The following is a 19776-nucleotide window of genomic DNA, read 5'->3' on the forward strand; positions in this document are numbered from 1 at the left end:
GTTTGGGTCCCATCTTAAAGGTGCACTCAGTAATTTTTTCCTCATTAAAAAAGTTTTACTCTAAAGACATGAATTGTAATTTTGCAATATATGATGGAAATCATGACCAATCACATTAAAATAAGACTCCAGTCATATCAGAAAACTATATAAGCTGTTTTATTCTACGTGCATAAACTACGTGCATGTAAACACGCTCAATGTCTGTAGCACAAATGGTATGGGTCGAATTACGTGCCAGAGTTTAATACTTAGCATAAATGTGAGTCTCTTGTGAGTCTCTTTCTTCCTATCAGTAATTCACTCTCTTCTTTTGCGTGTCTGATTTAATATGCCGTGTTCTTCATCCGTGGCTTGTCGTCTGTTGTTTCTGCTGTGATTTCCTGCTGAATAGTGGAGAGTCTGGTAAAGGATATGGAACACTGCCTGATCTGATCAGCTCTTTCATTCTCACTCTGATCAGATTACAGATTTCAAACCTGCTCCACACAAAACATCTCCGTGTTGACTTATTAGATGTGGACGACTGTCTCTCACTGTCTTGTCTTCTTCATACGCTCGTCTTCCTCTGTACATCAGACACTAAACAAATGCAAATGTGTCTGTTTGCAGTTTCTCTGCATCACAGCACACACTTTTTATTCATGAAAGACAATGAATTCGTGCCTCTGTGCTCGGGAGTCTAACAAATTCAAAAACATCCATCTTTAAATGTGAACAAAAATGTATTGAAAATACAATGAAGAAAGCACAGTTTAGATGGAAATTAAGTACAGAAGAACAAGGTGGAGTTAAATAGATGGAGTTCTCCTTTCTCCAGTTTGCTCTTTCATAGCACAGGAGACATAATGGATTTCTTAATTAGGTTTTGTGAAAGTATCAACTTTGTCTCAGTGTTTTTGGACTCCAGACAACCGGAGTTACAGAAAATGTGTTGTGGTCCACCCTGTAAACCCTAATGTTGTCATTACTGAAAAAAATCAAGTTGTCTTAATTAACCACTAATTGAAATGTCAAGTTTTGGGCTCATGATTCTGTAGATTTTAAGTGGGAATAACTCAAACTATTGAACACAAAATGAAGGCTATTGGGAATGCCTTGCGTTTGAATTATTTAATTAGGTTTCCTTGGTCAAAAGCAGGGCTGGACTGGTAATCTGGCATACCGGGCATTTTCCCGGGGGCCCGATGCACTTTGGGGCCACTGGGAGAACCGAGCGGGCCGGTGGGTCGGCCGCGAAACGGGCCGAATTGGCCGCGATAAGCTAAAATGAGCCGCCGCGTTATGAAGAACGGACCACAAAACGGCGTCTCGATATGCAGAAAAGGACAGTGAACTTTTGGGCCAGTTGCAATGTAAAATCCCAGGCCGATTTCTCTTCCCAGTGGTGAAAAGGAACACATTTGGAAGAATTCATATTGGATTTAGCTCTTTTGTAGCATTATTTATGTTGTTTTGTGTGATGGAACCATGTTAACACTAACTCAGTTCTCCTTGTGCACCTGAAGTACAGATGTCTGTGCATTTCTGCAGAGAATTACATTTTATTTAATGATTGACCTAGAATAAGTTTTAATCTTTATTTAAGCTGTTTATTTAAGATCTTCAAACCAAATGCTGTTGGCTGTCTCTCGGTCCAAGCAAAGATCTAAGTGGGATCGAGCTTTTCGGTAGTTGCCCCTAAACTATGGAATATTGGTCCGGCCCATCTGTTGAGGTCTTGAAGTCTCAGTTGTAAACGTTTCTCTCTTCTCTTGCTTTTGCATTTCGAATTATGTTATGTGGACATACCCTGTCCTTTTTTTAATATATAGTCTTTCCTGTTGAATTGATATTGTTTATATGTATGTTTTGTGTGGAATAATATGAACATAGAGAGCATAGCTCAGATCATTTGGTCTTGGAAGAATTTGCTGAGAACATTTCTTTGACTTTTGAGTGTAGATTTTGGTATCTTGGCAATTCTGAGCACAGTTTGAGACATTGTTGAGATCTCTTGTGAAGCTCCAGGAGACACATGTGAGATTAACAAGGTCCTTTTCTCTGCAGAAACATCTGAAAAACAATTTGCTCTCAACTTTGCTCTCATAAGCAATTGAGATAAAGAGATCTCGCTTGTCATTCTTTCTTTTATTTCATTTTTCTTTCTTTCTTTTTATTCCTTTCTTTTATTAAATTTTTCTTTCTTCCTTTTTCCTTTTTTCTTCCTTTCTTTTATTTTGTCTGTCTTTCTCTCTTTTATTTCATCTATCGTTCTTTGTCTTCCTTTCTTTTCTTTCTTTCTTTCATTCTTGACCTTTATTGTTCTTTCTTTCTTTGTTCCTTTCTTTCCTTTCTTTCCTTCCTTCCTTTCTTTTTCATCCTTTCTTTCTTTTTTCTTCCTCTCTCCCTCTTTCTTTCCTTCCTTCCATTTCTTTCTTTCTTTTTCTTCCTTCCTTTCTTTGTTCCTTTCTTTCCTTCCTTCCTTTCTTTTTCATCCTTTCTTTCTTTTTTCTTCCTCTCTCCCTCTTTCTTTCCTTCCTTCCATTTCTTTCTTTCTTTCTTCATTCCTTTCTTTCCTTTCCTTTCTTTTTCTTCCTTTATTCTTTTCTTCCTTCCTTCCATCCTTCCTGCCTTTGGTGTTCTTTCTTTCATTTAGTTTTTCATCCTTTCTTTCTTCATTCATTTCTTTCTTTCTTGACCTTTATTGTTCTTTCTTTCTTTGTTCCTTTCTTTCCTTCCTTCCTTTATTTTTCATCCTTTCTTTCTTTTTTCTTCCTCTCTCCCTCTTTCCTTCCTTCCATTTCTTTCTTTATTTCTTTTATTTTGTCTGTCTTTCTATCATTTATTTCATCTATCATTCTTTGTCTTCCTTTCTTTTCTTTCTTTCTTTCATTCTTGACCTTTATTGTTCTTTCTTTCTTTCTTTCTTTCTTTCTTCGTTCCTTTCCTTCCTTTCTTTTTCATCCTTTCTTTCTATTTTCTTCCTCTCTCCCTCTTTCCTTCCTTCCATTTCTTTCTTTCTTTCTTTTCTTTCTTTCTTTGTTTCTTTTATTTTGTCTGTCTTTCTCTCTTTTATTTCATCTATCGTTCTTTGTCTTCCTTTCTTTTCTTTCTTTCTTTCTTTCTTTCATTCTTTCTTTGTTCCTTTCTTTCCTTCCTTCCTTCCTTTCTTTTTCTTCCTTCCTTCCTTCCTTCCTTCCTTTCTTTCTTCCTTTATTCTTTTCTTCATTCCTTCCATCCTTCCTTTATTGTTATTTCTTTCCTTTTCTTTTTCATCCTTTCTTTCTTCATTCATTTCTTTCTTTCTTGACCTTTATTGTTCTTTCTTTCATTCGTTCTTCATTCCTTTCTTTTCTTTCTTTCTTTCCTTTCCCTTCCTTTCCTTCCTTCCTTTATTCTTTTCTTCCTTCCTTCCATCCTTCCTTTATTGTTATTTATTTCTTTTTCATCCTTTCTTTCTTCATTCATTCCTTTCTTTCTTTCTTTTTTCTTCCATTCTCTCTCTCTATTTCCTTCCTTTCTTTCTTTGTCATCCTTTCTTTCTCTTTCTTTTCTTTCCTTTCCTTCCTTCCTTTCTTCCTTTCTTATCCTTTCTTTCTGTCTTTCTTTCTTGACCTTTATTGTTCTTTCTTTCTTTATTCATTCCTTTCTTTTTTCCTTTCCTTCCTTTCTTTCTTTCTTGACCTTTATTGTTCTTTCTTTCTTTTACATCCTATCTTAATTCATTTCTTTCTTTCTTTTCTTCCTTCCTTCCATCCTTTCTTTCTTTTTCTTGATCATGCATGCACCAACAGCTCTTTCCAAACTAATCTCTTAAATAAACTTACCCACAGCAGATGTACTGCAGTCATGATATGAGAGTGATGCTTTATGCTTGAGTGCTTCTGACAGCTGAGAATACAGCAGAGAGACACTGCATGCTCCACTACTGCTCCACTGTCTGTCTCTATCGTACACCTCCAGATTAACCTTTCTCTCACTCTTTCTCCCTTTCCTGCAGATGACACGGCCTATTCAGGTGAAGCCTGCTGATAGTGAGAGTCGAGGAGGTAAAGAGATTTCCTTTCTTTCTCATATATTCTGCTACACTCATTTATTTTCACTTTTGTAAGTGTTTTAACTCGGTTAAGAGATGTACACAATAGATGCATGTTTCGTTTTGTGTTCATTTGTCTTTTTCTTGAGTTCTTGAATGTTTAGATGGTTTCAGCAGATCGAGTGGAGGTTGGAAGCTCATTCCACCACAGAGAAACATCTTGAAAACATCTTGGTTACTGTTGTAATCTACGTTCCCTGATGGAGGGAACGAGATGATGTGTCGATGTAGTGACACTAGGGGTCAAACTTGGGAGCCCCAAACAGCTCTCATATTTGAGATAAGGCCAATGAGTATTGGCGAGTGGAATTTGCATGCCACTCACCAGGACATACGGGTATTGAAGGTGACGGCTTGCATCCACTCATTCAGGTTTGTGCTGAGGAGCCAAGACAGAGACCCGGCCATTTCAGTGGGAAGTTCAGTGTTGTGGCTGGAGGGACACAACGTCTCGTTCCCTCCATCAGGGAATGGAGGTTACAACAGTAACCAAGACGTTCCCTATCTGTCACTTACTCGATGTTGGGGTGATGTTTTGATACTTGGGGTCCCTGTACAGTATGCCACAACCAGCTGAACTGTGATACATAGATCGGTGGTGCAGGTGCAGGCAGGCTACCGAGTAAGTCGCATAGTCCCTCATACCCCAAGGGGGTGGACAAGACGTACTTACAATGGGAATAGGCTGCACCAGCTGTTTTGACCTTTTCTCTTTTAAAAAAAAGTTAAATTCACTTAGCTGGGACCAAGAGGTATTCGTGCCGTGGAAGGTGTTCCTTTCCCCATTGAGAAAGGACACTGTGGAGACAACATCCTGCCCGAAGGGATGTTAACATGTGGAGAGCACATCACATCACAAAGGAGTCCCTGCGGTAGGTCCTATCTGGAAGGGAGGAGCTCTACGACTGGTGGCAGAGCAGAAATTTCCCCAAGATACCTCATGCTGCGATTGATACCTCATCATCCTCCCGAGCCCCGAATGAGACATTAAGCTCGCCCTGGGGCAAGCTGCCTGACTCATCCATGAACTCGACCGGCGGAAACGAACGTGCTGGGGAATGGGAGGTCCGTGGTGGCAAAAATGCTCCCATTGAAGTCCCCAAATCGCCCCCAATGCTAGATGGCGCAGCCTTGTGCATGTAAGCAGAAGGGGCGGGGAGTGCCTGGAGTGGCTTTCCCTCTATGAAAGAAAGAGAGCCGCGATCGCAACATCGCCATGGTCAAGTTCTCGCAGTGAGAACTTATACACGTGAGACAGCGATTGTGGCCGTCAGAGGCAGAGAGATAATGACCGCACCCAGGTTGATTGTGGTGTATGGAACGGGGGAGTTGCATGAAAATTCCACTCGCCAATTCACATTGGACATTTCTCAGATATCAGAGATGTTTGGTGCTCCCCAGTTCAACCCCTAGTGTCACTACATCGACACATGTCGAGTGAGTGACAGATAGGGAACTAAACTTGAAACAAAAAAATTGTATACTTTTCAGGGAAATTAATCTTGTTTTAAGGATGTTTAGAAACTGTATTTTTATTGGAAAACAAGACATTAACACTGATAAAGAGATTTTTTTTTTTTACAGCATTGCTGTTTTTGAATGCAAGTATGCATCCTCTGTGTACGTCTCCTTCGGTTGTCTCTATCCCTGTCTGTCTGTTGTGGTTATTAATTTTGGTTAAAGTGATTGGGTTATTGAGTGCAGATGTGAGCACAGATCTCGCCCTGCTTCTGCCAAGTGCATTAGCATAAGACTGTAAATGAAACAGTCATTCGATCGGGAGCTGTGACAGGGCCCAGGGGCCCCTGCGCTCTGCCTGCTTTTCTTAAATATACAAGCTGGAGAGAGGGCAAGTTTCAATGTACAATCAATAAATTATTAGGGCCTCTCGCCAATGCATTCTCACTCTTTGCAGATTCACTATGTGTTTGTCGCGGAAAAACAGAAGCATCGTGTACAAATGCCTTGTTGCACATATCATTGGAGCCACACAGAGACAGTGATGTGATTATACGTGACATAAAAGTGTGGTATGTTTCCTATATGATTTGACATTTCTGGGCTGACATAATAATGGTATCTTACTCTCCCTGACACGATCATGCATATATACATTTTAGTATAGATGTGTAAACGGTCTGCATTACAGTTGAATGGAATATACAGCGTTGAACAGTGAAACCCATCAGGATTTGATTAGATTGTGGAAAGTATGCTGTGGTCTGTGGATTTTATTGGTTAATATAATTTGTCTCTACCCCTATGGCCTTAATGACATTAATAAACTCTTACTTTTCACCCTGTTCCTCATACTTTGCTATCTTATGACATCAAAACACTTTTACTATTACGCATGACTTTTAAGGTGATATATTTTACCGTTTCCGTTCCACAATCAACTATATTTACCAGCATGATCCCATAAAAATTTTGTGGCTGTGACTTCAATGTGAAATATCCACCGAGGGGCGCTAAAAGAGAGTTAAATGTTCACTCACAAAGTTGATGTTTTTAAGGTTTATGCTCAAGTGAGTTTTAATGAACAAAACCTACCTCCCTACCCCCAAACCTTGAACCGAACCCTAACCAATAGTGCCCTAAAAAGCATACGTAAGATGATAGGTCATTAACCTTTAAAACCAAATCTTAATCTAACAAAAGTTTTTAAATAAACAAAACCGACATCCCTACCATAAATCCTACATCTAAACCTGTCCGATAGTGTCATAAAAGCAGATGTGGGGTAAAAAGTCAGCCTGATCCCATGACATTTTTGTGGCAATAACAAATTTTTGCAAAACCAAAATTACGTGCTTCATCAATTGCTGGACACTACTAACATCCAACATACAGATCTTTTAAGAATCAATTTACGAGATTATTTATCAAAATATACGACAGTCAAGTTCTCTTTGAATGCAAACTTTATTTCTAACAACTACAACATAAAACTAAACTAACACACATAGACAAACGTAAAACTGGTTGGTGAGTAACTGTAACAGAAGGTGAATGAAATGGTCTGTAACAGAGGAAATTTAAATTTATGGTGTCTATAGACCATGCCCTGGACCATCGATACTAAATTTAGTATACCTCGATTTGCAATTGGGTTATTTAAATAAAACACCAGCACTTTTTAGCAAATGTCTATGTTGCGTTTCGTTTCATTGCTTTCTTTGGTTCTTTGGCTGTGTGAGTTGAATGTTCTGGTTGTTCCCTCAATGTTTTGGACCTCTGTTAAGATTGTGGATGGCAGGAAGTTCAGTGCTGTAATGATCAGGCAGGACTTTAAAGCGAGGCCTCCCTTCCGAGAACTCTTCTGCATTTTGCGGAACCTGGGCAGAGGGGTGCCAAAGTGATGTCAGCCGAAGAAGGACTAAGAGAAGAGCAAGTGCCAAGAGAGAAGAGAAGAATTCATCCTAGGTGGGAAGGATTTGTTGGGTTGAGGTTGGCAGCCCGCCAAGGTATCTTGAGCCAATCAGAAGTATCTTTTCAGATACCATGTGATCATCTCTCTGTCTCCTCTTCTGATGCTTATTAATGAGTCTTTGTTCTTAAGGTTTCTGTATTCCTCTCAAAATTAGGCAATGCATAATCATGAAATTTTATATAATGAAATCGCTAAAAAATATTACAAAAATGCCCTTCATTAGCATTCGAGACATGCAAAATGAAACTCAACGATAGTAAATATGACATACTTTCATAAATATATATATATATATGCACTAGTTACAAAACATGATAACATTTATTTGTTTTACAACATGGATGATGCATTACACATTATGAGAAACAGAATTTTCAGAGTTATTATCAGGTTAAACCTTGAATGCTCCTTATTAGTCTAATTTAAGTGTAGCAAATTGTTTATATTGAAGGACAAAGGAGAGTCTTTGATTTCCAAGGCAAATATTGGGGCTTTCTTCTGAAGTATCTCTTGCAGGTGGTCGAGATGGCCATGTAATGTGATGACATTACACGTGGGGGTATTTCCTGATTTATAACATGAGTGACGAGGGGTCTGAAGGAAGGTTATGTGCTATCCTGAAAAGTTTCCTTTGTTCAGACGATGGTTGAGAATAAACAAATGTGTATTCTTACACAAGGTTGATTCAGAATTTAAGAGCACCATATTGGCAGAGTCTTTAATTTATGACATTGAGGAATTTCGTGGTAGACTCTGTATAATTTATCTTACTTTTCCTCTGTTTCCAAGCTCCTCAGATCTTACAGTTTTCTGAAGGCATGCGATAGGTTTCGGTAAGAAACCCAAAAGTAACTACCCAAAGTAATTTTTCAGTGAAAATCTTGACCTCAGTTACATGTTCATGAGCGCTACGAGAGAAGCTCTTTAACAATTGCTTGTGTGTTCATTCCCCAAACTTACACTTTTGTTTGATACATTTTTTTTTGGTGTCACATATGCAAGCAAGACTGCTAACAGGGTTTTATAGCAGAAATATTTTTACCCTCAATGTTGTCCTTATTAATAAAAAATGACTAATCCCTATGGCGTCATTTTGCAGAGCAAGTAGCCAGTGTATTTCCGAATGGACCTGTGGCCAGAGCAGTCTAACACTAAGTCAAACTCACTCTTTGCCAGTATAAACAGTGTTTATCATGCTCCTGCCACCCACTACTCAGCAAAAAGGGTCTAAAATACTGAAATGCTTTTTTTGAAAGAGCTTTCTCTGCTTATAGGTCTCCAGATCTGCAATCTAAAAGGCCAAATGTGATGCCATTTTAAGAAATATTTTGTGGCCTGATTTGATGTCTCATTCTTTGGATGTTTTAGGAAAAATATGTAAAATAAAATTGCTGCTTGAATGCAGCTTATTTAAAGATCACTGTATTCAACTGCAGTGAGCTCTTTATTAGTGCTGTTTTCTAAGGCAAGCTTCACTTTTATTATTGCTTATTCAGTGGGTTTGGGGTTAGTTATTTTAGGTTAGTGATTTGAGCTAAACAATTTTTTTTGACTGGTTAAGTGCTCTTGTAAAAGATGTGTTTTTAGCAATTTTTTGAAGACAGAGAGTGAGTCAGCTTCACGGATGGAGTTGGGAAGGTCATTCCACCAACGTGGTATGATGAAATTGAGAGTTCGGGAAAGTGTTTTGGTGCATCTTTGTGTTGGTACAACAAGGCAACGTTCCTTAGCCGACCGCAGGCTTCTGGCAGGAGTGTGGATCAGCATAAATGATTTTAGACCCAGTGACTGTTTTTTATGCCAGCATCAGAGCCTTGAATTTAATGCTTGCATCAACCGGCAGCCAGTGGAGAGAGACAAAGAGTGGTGTAACATGTGCTCTCTTAGGTTCATTAAAGACCAGACGTGCTGCTGCATTCTGCATCATTTGCAGAGGTCTAATTGCACATGCAGGAAAGCCTGCAATGAGAGAGTTACAGTAGTCCAGTCTAGTTATGACAAGTGACTGAACGAGCAGTTGTGTGGCATGTTCAGAGAGGAAAGATCTTATTTTCCTGATATTGTAGAGTGTAAATCTACATGATCTTGCAGTCTTTGAGATGTGGTCTGTGAAATTTTGCTTGTTATCGATGGTTACCCCTAGTTTTTTGACCGTTTTAGAAGGATATATATATATACACAGTACATACAGATATTATATACATTAGGTATGCACCAATCTGATACCTGGATCGGTATCTGCTCTGTTGCTGAAGCTTTTAGACAGATCGGGGATCGAGCCTGATCCAAATCCGATACATGTTCGTTACTTTTGTCCATTTTTTTTGTCCATTTTGCATGATTTTATTTTCAAGGACTCAAATTTTATGTAATTTTTGTAAAAAAAAATAAGTAAAACTGACTAAAATTATGAGTATGACATGACAAAATATTGACTATTTTTAAAGGACATTTTCATCAAAAGACTAAAACTCTGACTAAAATGAAAAACGGAACAAATTAACAATGCAGTTGATAAAGTAGTTGAAACTGTAGGCCTAACAATTTTTTTTACCTAAAAACATAAAACAAGCAATAATGGGAATAAAATATACTTTATTCAACATGAAAATAATATGTACAAAAAGTGCATTTCAGAAGTTATTCGTACAGTATTAGTAAACATGCACAGTAACATCCCCTGACATCGTAGCTCGCGATCAGTAAACACTCAAGTAATGTTCAATAAATAAAAGTATGACCCTACCATATAACATACTGTATCCAATTCCAAGCATTATAGCAGGTAAACAACTTAGCCAAATGGATTACAGATAAACATCCAATCAGACTGCAGCGATGCTGTTGTGAACTGTGTGACGGAACTGAACAGTGTCCTCAGCCGGAACACGTGACAGCCGGTACTTCTTTCCTGTGATTAAGGACATGATGTCATGATTTCGCACCAAATCGACCTGAAAGATCAAAACACACATTAGTTTTTATAGGCTTACCAAAATGAATTGGGCTAAGTGTTGGGCCTCATGTATTCAGATATGAGACAAAGGCAGGCCTACATACAGTCATCAAGCCTGACTGAGGCCTACATACAGCCTGATAACATCTTCACCAAAATAAAACAAAGGGAGTCCAAAACAGACTATAGATCCCATGAAGCCTTGCTCACTTTACACCTATGTATCAAGTCCTAATGGATGAGGCGCACGACAGAATGCGTCCTTCAACCATGACGTCACTGGGAGTATAAAACCTCTGAGATCTTTCTGGGTGTTGCTTCCAGCGACAGTATGTGCCTCTAGATGCATCTCTGCTGCTCCCAGGTGAAGCTTCGTTGCCCAAGGAAGTAACGTGTATATACCTGAAGTTATGGCCATATAATCTCCATCTCACTGGACGAGATGAGATTTCTCCACTGAATTCCACTGAGTTCCACCGAGCACGCTGACAGATCCAAAGGAGACCACTGAGCAATCCGCATCTTCACTGTTTTGCTTGCAGAAGTAAAGAAAGAAGATTTCTCTTCCTTTTTCAACCGAGTCGACTTTGCTATTTTTCTCTGCCAACCTGCCGAATATCAGCTGCCGTACAGCCCTTCTACAGAGTGAGGAAACAACCCCCTTCAACACCCGAGCTTCGAGGAACAGAGTCGGAGTCAAACAATGGACGAACACACATTCTACCCGTGCCCTCATGCGACTAAAGTAAGAGGTTTATGTCTGGGCAGAGATAGATTCTTCAAGCACTTCAGGTCCTGTGAGATGGTAGTGCCCAGGAAACTGTATGACTCCACAGCTGCCACAATGCTGTTTAGAATGGTGAGCGGGGTCAATGTTGGGTTGTTTCTCCTAAAGTCCACTATCATCTCCACTGTTAAACGTGTTCAGCTCCAGATTGTTTTGACTGCACCAGTGAGCCAGCCATTCAACCTCCCTTCGGTATACAGACTCATCCTCATCTTGGATGAGGCGGATGACAGTTGTGTCATCTGCTAACTTCAGGAGCTTGACAGATGGGTCCTTGGCAGTGCAGTCATTGGTATACAGGGAGAAGAGTAGTGGGGAGAGTGCACATCCCTGGGGGGCACCAGTGCTGATCGTACAGATGCTGGAAGTGAATTTCCCCTGTTTCACTAGCTGCTGCCTATCCATTAGAAAGCTGGTGATCCACTGACAGATAGATGTGGGAATAGAGAGTTGGTGTAACTTAGTCCGGAGAATAGCTGGGATGATGGTGTTGAAGCCGAACTGAAATCCACTAAAAGGATCCTTACATATGTCCCTGGCCCCATATGTTGCAGGATTGGATGCAATTCCATGATGACTGCATCATTCACAGACCTGTTTGCTCGATAAACAAATTAAAGGGGATCTAGAAAGAGTCCAGCGATGTCCTTCAGGTGGGCCAACACCAGTCTCTCAAATGACTTTATGACCACAGACATCAGAGCGAATGGTCTGTAGTCATTAAGTCCTGTGATTTTTGGTTTCACTGGGATAGGAATGATGGTGGAGTCTTTGAAGCAGCAGAGTACTTCACACTGCTCCAGTGATCTGTTGAAGATCTGTGTGAAGATGGGTGCCAGCTGGTCAGCACAGGATTTTAGACAAGTGGATGAAACACCATCTGGGCCCTGTGCTTTCCTTGTCTTTTTTTTTTTGGAATACAAGGCACACCTCTTCACAGATTCGAAGTGCAGATTGAGTAGCAGGAAGGGGGTGGAGGGGGTTGCAGGAGGTGTTGATGTTTGTGTGAATTGAAGGTCAGCGCGGGTGTGGGGTGTGAGAATTGACCTTTCAAATCTACAGTAAAACACATTCAAGTCATCAGCTAGTTGTTTGTTTCCTACAGTATTGGGGGATGGTGTCTTTAAGTTAGTAAAGTCTTTGGGGCCGCTCCACACGGATGCAGGGTCATTAACTGAAAACTTGTTTTTCAGATTATCAGAATGGCTTATTTTAGCCATTCTGATTTCCTTATTATTAATATTATTATATTAATTCATTGCATAGTGGGTTTTTTAAATCAATGTGATTTATCTTTAGTTAGCCACGTAATATGCTGCTCTATAGGCTGTAGCCCATACAAACACTCCATGTCGTGTGTTCTTCACTCAATGATGTCACTGGTACAGATCTCTTGGTAGTCTGGGCAGAAGGGAAGCTCTTGTCAATAGCTTATCAGAAAGAGAGCAATGAAGGACATTATCAGATTAGCTTAAACTAATTCCTCGTAATTAACAAAGGGTCAATTAGCAGCTCGATAATGATCTACTGTGCTGGAAAATGGCATTAACTCTGTCAGCACCTGTGCTGTACCAGACATTACCTCTCGCTGAAATGCAGCACTTTGCAGTTTATGCACTTAAACTTTGTTGGGAAACAAATGTATTACATTAACGTTGTTGAAAATGTTTTTGTTTGAAATGTTTTGCCTGTTACCTACATACGACTTTCTTCAAAATCACATATGTTAGCTTGCTTACTTGCTTACTGTGACGTAAGTGTTGCGTTATGTATGTTAGCATGTTAAATGTGGGCATGCTGAGTAAATGACAGTTAAACAAAATAATACAATTCATACAGTACAGTCATTAAAATATTTTACTGTATTGCTGTTATAGCTACTTACTTATTTTGCATTCTTTTGATAACAAATTAATTACTCTGCAATCTTCTTATGGTGTCATTCCAAAAGCTGCCTCTTCATCACTGCCAGGAAAAGCAGCAATCAATCACTCCCCTCGAACATACAAAAACACACACACACACACACTTAAAAACTTGAGGGCATACAATGTGTGTATGTGAAGACATACGAGCTGATCGTTTGATCATCCATCTATTTATCACAGATCTTTGAGTTGAATGTGGAATGTTTAAGTGGCTTGCTTTCGGCTGCTCTGCCACAAAACCACAAAAAAGACATCAAGCATTCAAGACAGGGCCCAGTAACATGACTTGAATTTCAAGACCTGAGTATTTTAATGACTTACTTGTTAATTGATGGTTCCTTTTGCTTGCACCAGTTTGTTAATCACACTTTTATGTATGGAAAGATAGTTCCTTGGATTTGAAATGTCATATTAAAAGTCAGTAACCGACTTGAATCTGGAGTAGCATTGTGCATGCATGCCATTTTGCATACTTGCACTAAAAGTGTGTCCTTAACTGGTGATTATTCTATTTGCCGATATTTAAATTAGGATTCTAATTTGCGTGCTTTCCAATTCACTCAATTGACCTTCTGTTTAACAGTCTGGCATAATAGCTTTGGGAGACCACAAGAGGGTGATATAACATTTACTGAAGTATGTTAGGAAAGGCACACACAGGACACGTCAATGCGGCACAGTAGATGGCAGTCCAAAGTTACAAAGGTTTTTTTGTACTTCTTCAAGAATAAACAAAGTGGCTTTAATGAGTTTGCAGGTTAATGTGTTTAACTGGTGTAACTGCACAAACTGAATGATTAGAAATGGTGATGTTTCTCTGAATTTAGCCTTGAATAGGTCTTTCATTTAAGCTGTCAAACCACAAAAAGACATACTTGTAACTAAAAACACATTGTGTAGGCTATATGAAAGATACATATAAACAATATGTCATGCAGTAATAGCTAGAGTAAATAATCTTTGTCCTTTGAAAATGATTTGGGTCGAATTTAGTGGAAAACTATACGAGCTGTGCACCATAAGCGTTGGCGGTGTTTGTACCTTTGTACACATGAATTCTAGAACTCGGCATGTCGTCCGCCAGATGCATCCGGTGTGTGACCCCCTATCGATATAAATATCCATCCATCCATCCATCCATCATCAACCGCTTATCCTGTGTACAGGGTCACGGGGGGCTGGAGCCTATCCCAGCTAACGTTGGGCGAAAGGCGGGGGACACCCTGGACAGGTCGCCAGTCCATCGCAGGGCCACACATAGACAGACATACACTCACACTCACATCCACATCCACACCTAGGGCAATTTTTTTGGAGACACCAATTAACCTAGCCTGCATGTCTTTTGGATGGTGGGAGGAAGCCGAGTACCGGAGAGAACCCACGCAGACACGGGGAGAACATGCAAACTCCACACAGAAAGGCCGGGGCAACCAGGGTTTGAACCCATGACCTTCTTGCTGTGAGGCGACAGTGCTAACCGCTGCTAAATATAAATAAATCGATATAATTATAAATATCGATAAACATCTGTAAAATCTTCAGATTATCGATGCGTGAAAAAGGCATCGATCCCAAACCTATTTTATATTTATATCATATATATATCATCTGTAAAATCTTCAGATTATCGATGCGTGAAAAAGGCATCGATCCCAAACCTATTTTATATTTTTCAATTTGTAAATGATTAAATGTACATTTCACTATACTTAGTTTTATATTTCCCTGCCATTGATTAAAAAAATAGGAAAGATGTTTTTTTTTTTCAATACTTTGTCAGCAGAACAATCCAAAACGCTTTAAATACACCAATGAAGAGACTGTAAATCTATCCCTTACGACCTCATTGTCATTCCCATCAACAAGTAAAGTTGGCACTACTGTCTATAAGGTCCATAGGGTTTTTGAAAACAGCTGCTGAATAAGTGACTGTAAATTTGGAATCTTTCTCTCTTCTGACTTTTCCTCTTTCGGAAAATCATGGAAACATAATTGTGTATTTTTGTGGAGTTTTTTCTTTTGCTGGTGGAGCAAGTGGTAACACAAACACAAAAATATTTGCTGGTGTGGTCTCCTGTTTACCCTGCTTTAATTTACTTTTGAATTCCAAAACCAAAAATGTGAAAAAGATCAATAAAGTAGATACACAAGAGAACATATTGGAACGTAATATGATCCTAAAAAGCATTTAAGCATGCACACTTCAAAACCAGAAAAAATAAAATCTGGACACTTTTGATATACTAGTTTCAACATACTTCGATTTGTGATGCACTTACTATCAAGATTGGATAGACTGAGTTTCTTTTCTGTTTTCTTAACCAGACAGTCATGTGTACCCCCCCACGTCCTGTCCTTCTATCATAAGAAATCCCCATAAAGGTTTGACATTTACCATCCCGACATGATCGTTAACAAAATGACTCATTCATCATGAAGCGCTATTTGTCCCTGTGCAGCGATAAAGCGTCGAGTAGCATTGATTACGGCAGTAATGGATCTACTCATTGTGAATGGGTGGGGCTTCGTCTGTTTCCTATATGCAATTATCTAGGTGATATATGATTGTGTGTTTGTGTATGCGCGTGTAGCACCATTATTATCAGCCTCTGCATCGTTGAGACTACAGTAAAACTGTTGCAATCACTCGTCCCAATCTGGCAACAATGCTTTTAATGAACTTGTGCTTAGCACTGGGTTTATAGATTAACAGGGCTGCATAACAGTCATGAATGTCCAAGATCCATGAAAAAAGCCCAAGTGGAACAAGGGATGTGCTCATTGGCTGTTTGAAAATGTAGTATTGCTCCAATCATGTTAAAGTCATATAGACAGTGCTGCTGTTTTGTTTGTCTTCTCATTAAGTTAATTTATTGATTTAGTTCATATATCTACAACTTTTTGCTATGTTAAGCACAACACTTAATTCTTGTATTAATTAAAACATCATGCCACATTTTTGGGATATTAAATGCTCAATCAACATTAATTTAAGAAATGCTGAGAAGAATGCCCACTGTATTAATTAAATAGAATAGAATGGAGGAAAATAGAACTGCATAGACTAAAAATAGAACTGAATAGAATGGAATAAATCTCATAATATAGAATTGAACCAAATCAAATACTATTGAATAGAATATAACTTTAGAGATAGACTAAAATGGAATGGAGGAAAACAGAACTGAATACAGTAAAATAGAACTGTACAGAATAGAATAAAATATAATAAACCAAACCTTATAATAGTGAGTAGAATAGATTTTTAAGAATAGACTAAAATAGAACCCTATAGAATAGAACCATATAAAATAGAATGAATGAAACTCTAGAATAAAATAGAATAGAATAGAACAGAGCCAAATTGTAAAACAGTGAACAGAATAGAATAGGATAGATTATAATAGAATGGACAAAAACAGAACTGGATGTATAAAATAGAACCATATAGAATAGATCAATACAGAATGTAGTAAACTGAAGAATAGAATAGGATAGAATAGATTAGAAACTAATTGTATAACAGTGAACAGAATGAAATAAGATAGAAACAAATAGAATATAACTGTATAGAATACAATAGAATGGAGTAAAACAGAACTAAATACACTAAAGTAGAACTATATATAATAGAATATGTTATAGAACAGTATAGGATGAAATAAACCTTGTAATATAGAATATAACCAAATTGTATAATTGGAAATAGAATTGTATAGAATATAATTTTATAAAAAAGACTGAAATAGAATAGACGAAAACAGAACTGGATGTACTAAAATAGAACCATATAAGTTCCACCAAGTTCCTGGACATTTCTGGGGGGAATGGCTCTAGCCCTCACCCTCCAATCCATCAGGTCCCAGATATGCTCAATGGGATTGTGATCCAGGCTCTTCACTGGCCATGGTAGAACACTGACCATTCCTGTCTTGCAGGAAATCACGCTCAGAACGAGCAGTATGGCTGGTGGCATTAACATGCTGGAGGGTCATGTCAGGATGAGCCTGCAGGAAGGGTACCACATGAGAGAGGAGGATGTCTTCCTTGTAACACACAGCATTGAGATTGCCTTCAATGACAACAAGCTCAGTCCGATGATGCTGTGACACACCGCCCCAGACCATGACGGACCCTCCACCTCCAAATCGATCCCGCTCCAGAGAACAGGCCTCGGTGTAACACTCATTCCTTTGATGAAAACACGAGTCCAACCATCACTCCTGGTGAGATAAAACCACGACTAGTCAGTGAAGAGCACTTTTTGCCAGACATGTCTGGTCCAGCGGAGGTGGGTTTGTGCCCATAGACGATGTTGTTGCTGGTGATGTCTGGTAAGGACCAGTCTTACAACAGGCCTACAAGTCCTCAGTCCAGCCTCTCTCAGCCTATAGCGGACAGTCTGAGCACTGATGGAGGGATTGTGCATTCCTGGTGCAACTCAGGTAGTTGTTGTTGCCATCCTGTACCTGTCCCGCAGGTGTGATATTCAGATTTACTGATCCTGTGCAGGTGTTGTTACACATGGTCTGCCAGTGCGAGGACGATCAGCTGTCCTTCCTGTCTCCCTGTAGCACTGTCCTACAGTACGGACATTTCAATTTATTGCCCTGGCCACATCTGCAGTCCTCATGCCTCCATGCAGCATTCCTAAGGCACATTCATGCAGATGAGCAGGGACCCTGGGCATCGTTCTTTTGGTGTTTTTCAGAGTCAGTAGAAAGGTCTCTTTAGTGTCCTAAGTTTTATAACTGTGATCTTAAGTGCCTACTGTCTGTAAGCTGTTAGTGTCTTAACAACCGTTCCACAGGTGCATGTTCATTAATTGTTTATGGTTCATTGAACAAGCATGGAAAACATTGTTTAAACCCTTTACAATAAAGAGCTGTAAAGTTATTTGGATTTTTACAAAATTATCTTTAAAATACAGTGTCCTGAAAAAAGGGATGTTTCTTTTTTTGCTGAGTTTACATCAAAGATTGTATTATGCCCCCCTCTCTCTCTCTCTGTGTGGCTTTCTCTTTTTTTGTCTGGCTCTGGCCCAATGTTTGATTTCATGCCCTAGTTTTGGAGAGCCCTTATCTGCCCTCTCCGTGTCTGTATCTCTCTCTCTCTCTCCATTTTTCTGTGCAGTGTCCTGATTCTCTGGACTGTCTTTAGGGTTGATACCACTGAGAGACTCTAAGAAGGAGAAAGACTGTGTTTCCACAGATAAGCTCTGTTCCAAAACCTACATTTGCAGAGAAAAAGGTACCGTTTAAGGTACAAAGCTGTCACTGTGGTTGTACCCTTGTTTTGGGTACATATTTATACCCTTAAGGAGACAAAAAGTTATTTTGTCAAGTCTGTAATTCCTTAAAGTGTCTAGGTAGGCAGCTCACTTGTTTTTGGAACACAGCCATTCTGTGTGTTCTTTTTCCATCTCTCACTTCTTACTTTAATGACACGAGAAAATGAAACATATCGTACGGTGGTTTGGTGTGATGCGTAAGGGAGGTTGAGTCTCATCTCTCAGAGCTCTTATGCTAAATGAGTCTTCTCTCCATGAACACCCATCCCCCACCCTCGCCCCCTCTCTCTCTCTTTCTCTCATGGCTTTGAAGCTCACCCCATCTGACTGGCCGCCACATCATTTATGTCCAGTTCAGCAAGCTTAGAATACATTTTAATCACTTTACATATTTAACTGTCTTTCTTTATTTAGACTTAATTTAGAGTATTGCAGGAAAAAAACGGGTAATTTGTATTTACAACTCAAAATAAGTAAACTAAAGTGAACTAACAATAGTGCAGATGGAATAGACATGTATATTTAGCAGGTAAAATTACAACTAAGAATGCAAAACAGACCTACCTTTTTAATAAATTACTGGACATTTCTGGTATTGCTTTTTACTGAGCTCAGAGTTCATATAGGATGTAAATTCTGAGGAATACTTTGGGGTAAAATCTAAGGTAAGCTGAAATTAAATCTGATATAAAATCTGAAATAAACTGATATAAAATGTGAAGTAAACTGATGCAAAATATAAGATAAACAAGTCAAATCTGAATTAAAATCTAGATAAAATCAAATCAAATCTGAGATAAACTCGGAAATAAACTGGTGTACATTTTTAGATAAACCTTTTAGGTAAAATTTGAGGTAAACTCTAGAGGTAAAATCTGAAGTAAACTCTTGAGGTAAAATCTGAGGTAAACTCTTGAGGTAAAATCTGAGGCAAACTCTTGAGGTAAAATCTGAGGTAAACTCTTGAGGTAAAATCTGAGGCAAACTCTTGAGGTAAAATCTGAAGCAAACTCTTGAGGTAAAATCTGAGGTAAACTCTTGAGGTAAAATCTGAGGCAAACTCTTGAGGTAAAATCTGAGGCAAACTCTTGAGGTAAACTCTTGAGGCAACCTCTTGAGGTAAAATTTGAGGTAAACTCTTGAGGCAAACTCTTGAGGTAAAATCTGAGGTAAACTCTTGAGGTAAACTCTTGAGGCAAACTCTTGAGGTAAAATTTGAGGTAAACTCTTGAGGTAAACTCTTGAGGCAAACTCTTGAGGTAAAATTTGAGGTAAACTCTTGAGGTAAACTCTTGAGGTAA

The 19776-nt window shown here is 38.9% G+C and overlaps 1 protein-coding gene across 1 annotated transcript in view; it reads left to right on the forward strand.

Annotated features, from left to right (window-relative positions):
* The window catches only part of LOC127649348 (CUGBP Elav-like family member 5), a 233613-nt gene that overhangs the window by 107718 nt on the left and 106119 nt on the right, over positions 1-19776 (forward strand). The window contains exon 3 of the mRNA XM_052134402.1: positions 3983-4031. Within this exon, the coding sequence (XP_051990362.1) occupies positions 3983-4031 (49 nt within the window). The remainder of the gene's footprint in view (positions 1-3982; positions 4032-19776) is intronic.

The sequence above is a fragment of the Xyrauchen texanus genome, chromosome 9, assembly GCF_025860055.1.
Source record: "Xyrauchen texanus isolate HMW12.3.18 chromosome 9, RBS_HiC_50CHRs, whole genome shotgun sequence".
Classification (NCBI taxonomy): Eukaryota; Metazoa; Chordata; class Actinopteri; order Cypriniformes; family Catostomidae; genus Xyrauchen; species Xyrauchen texanus.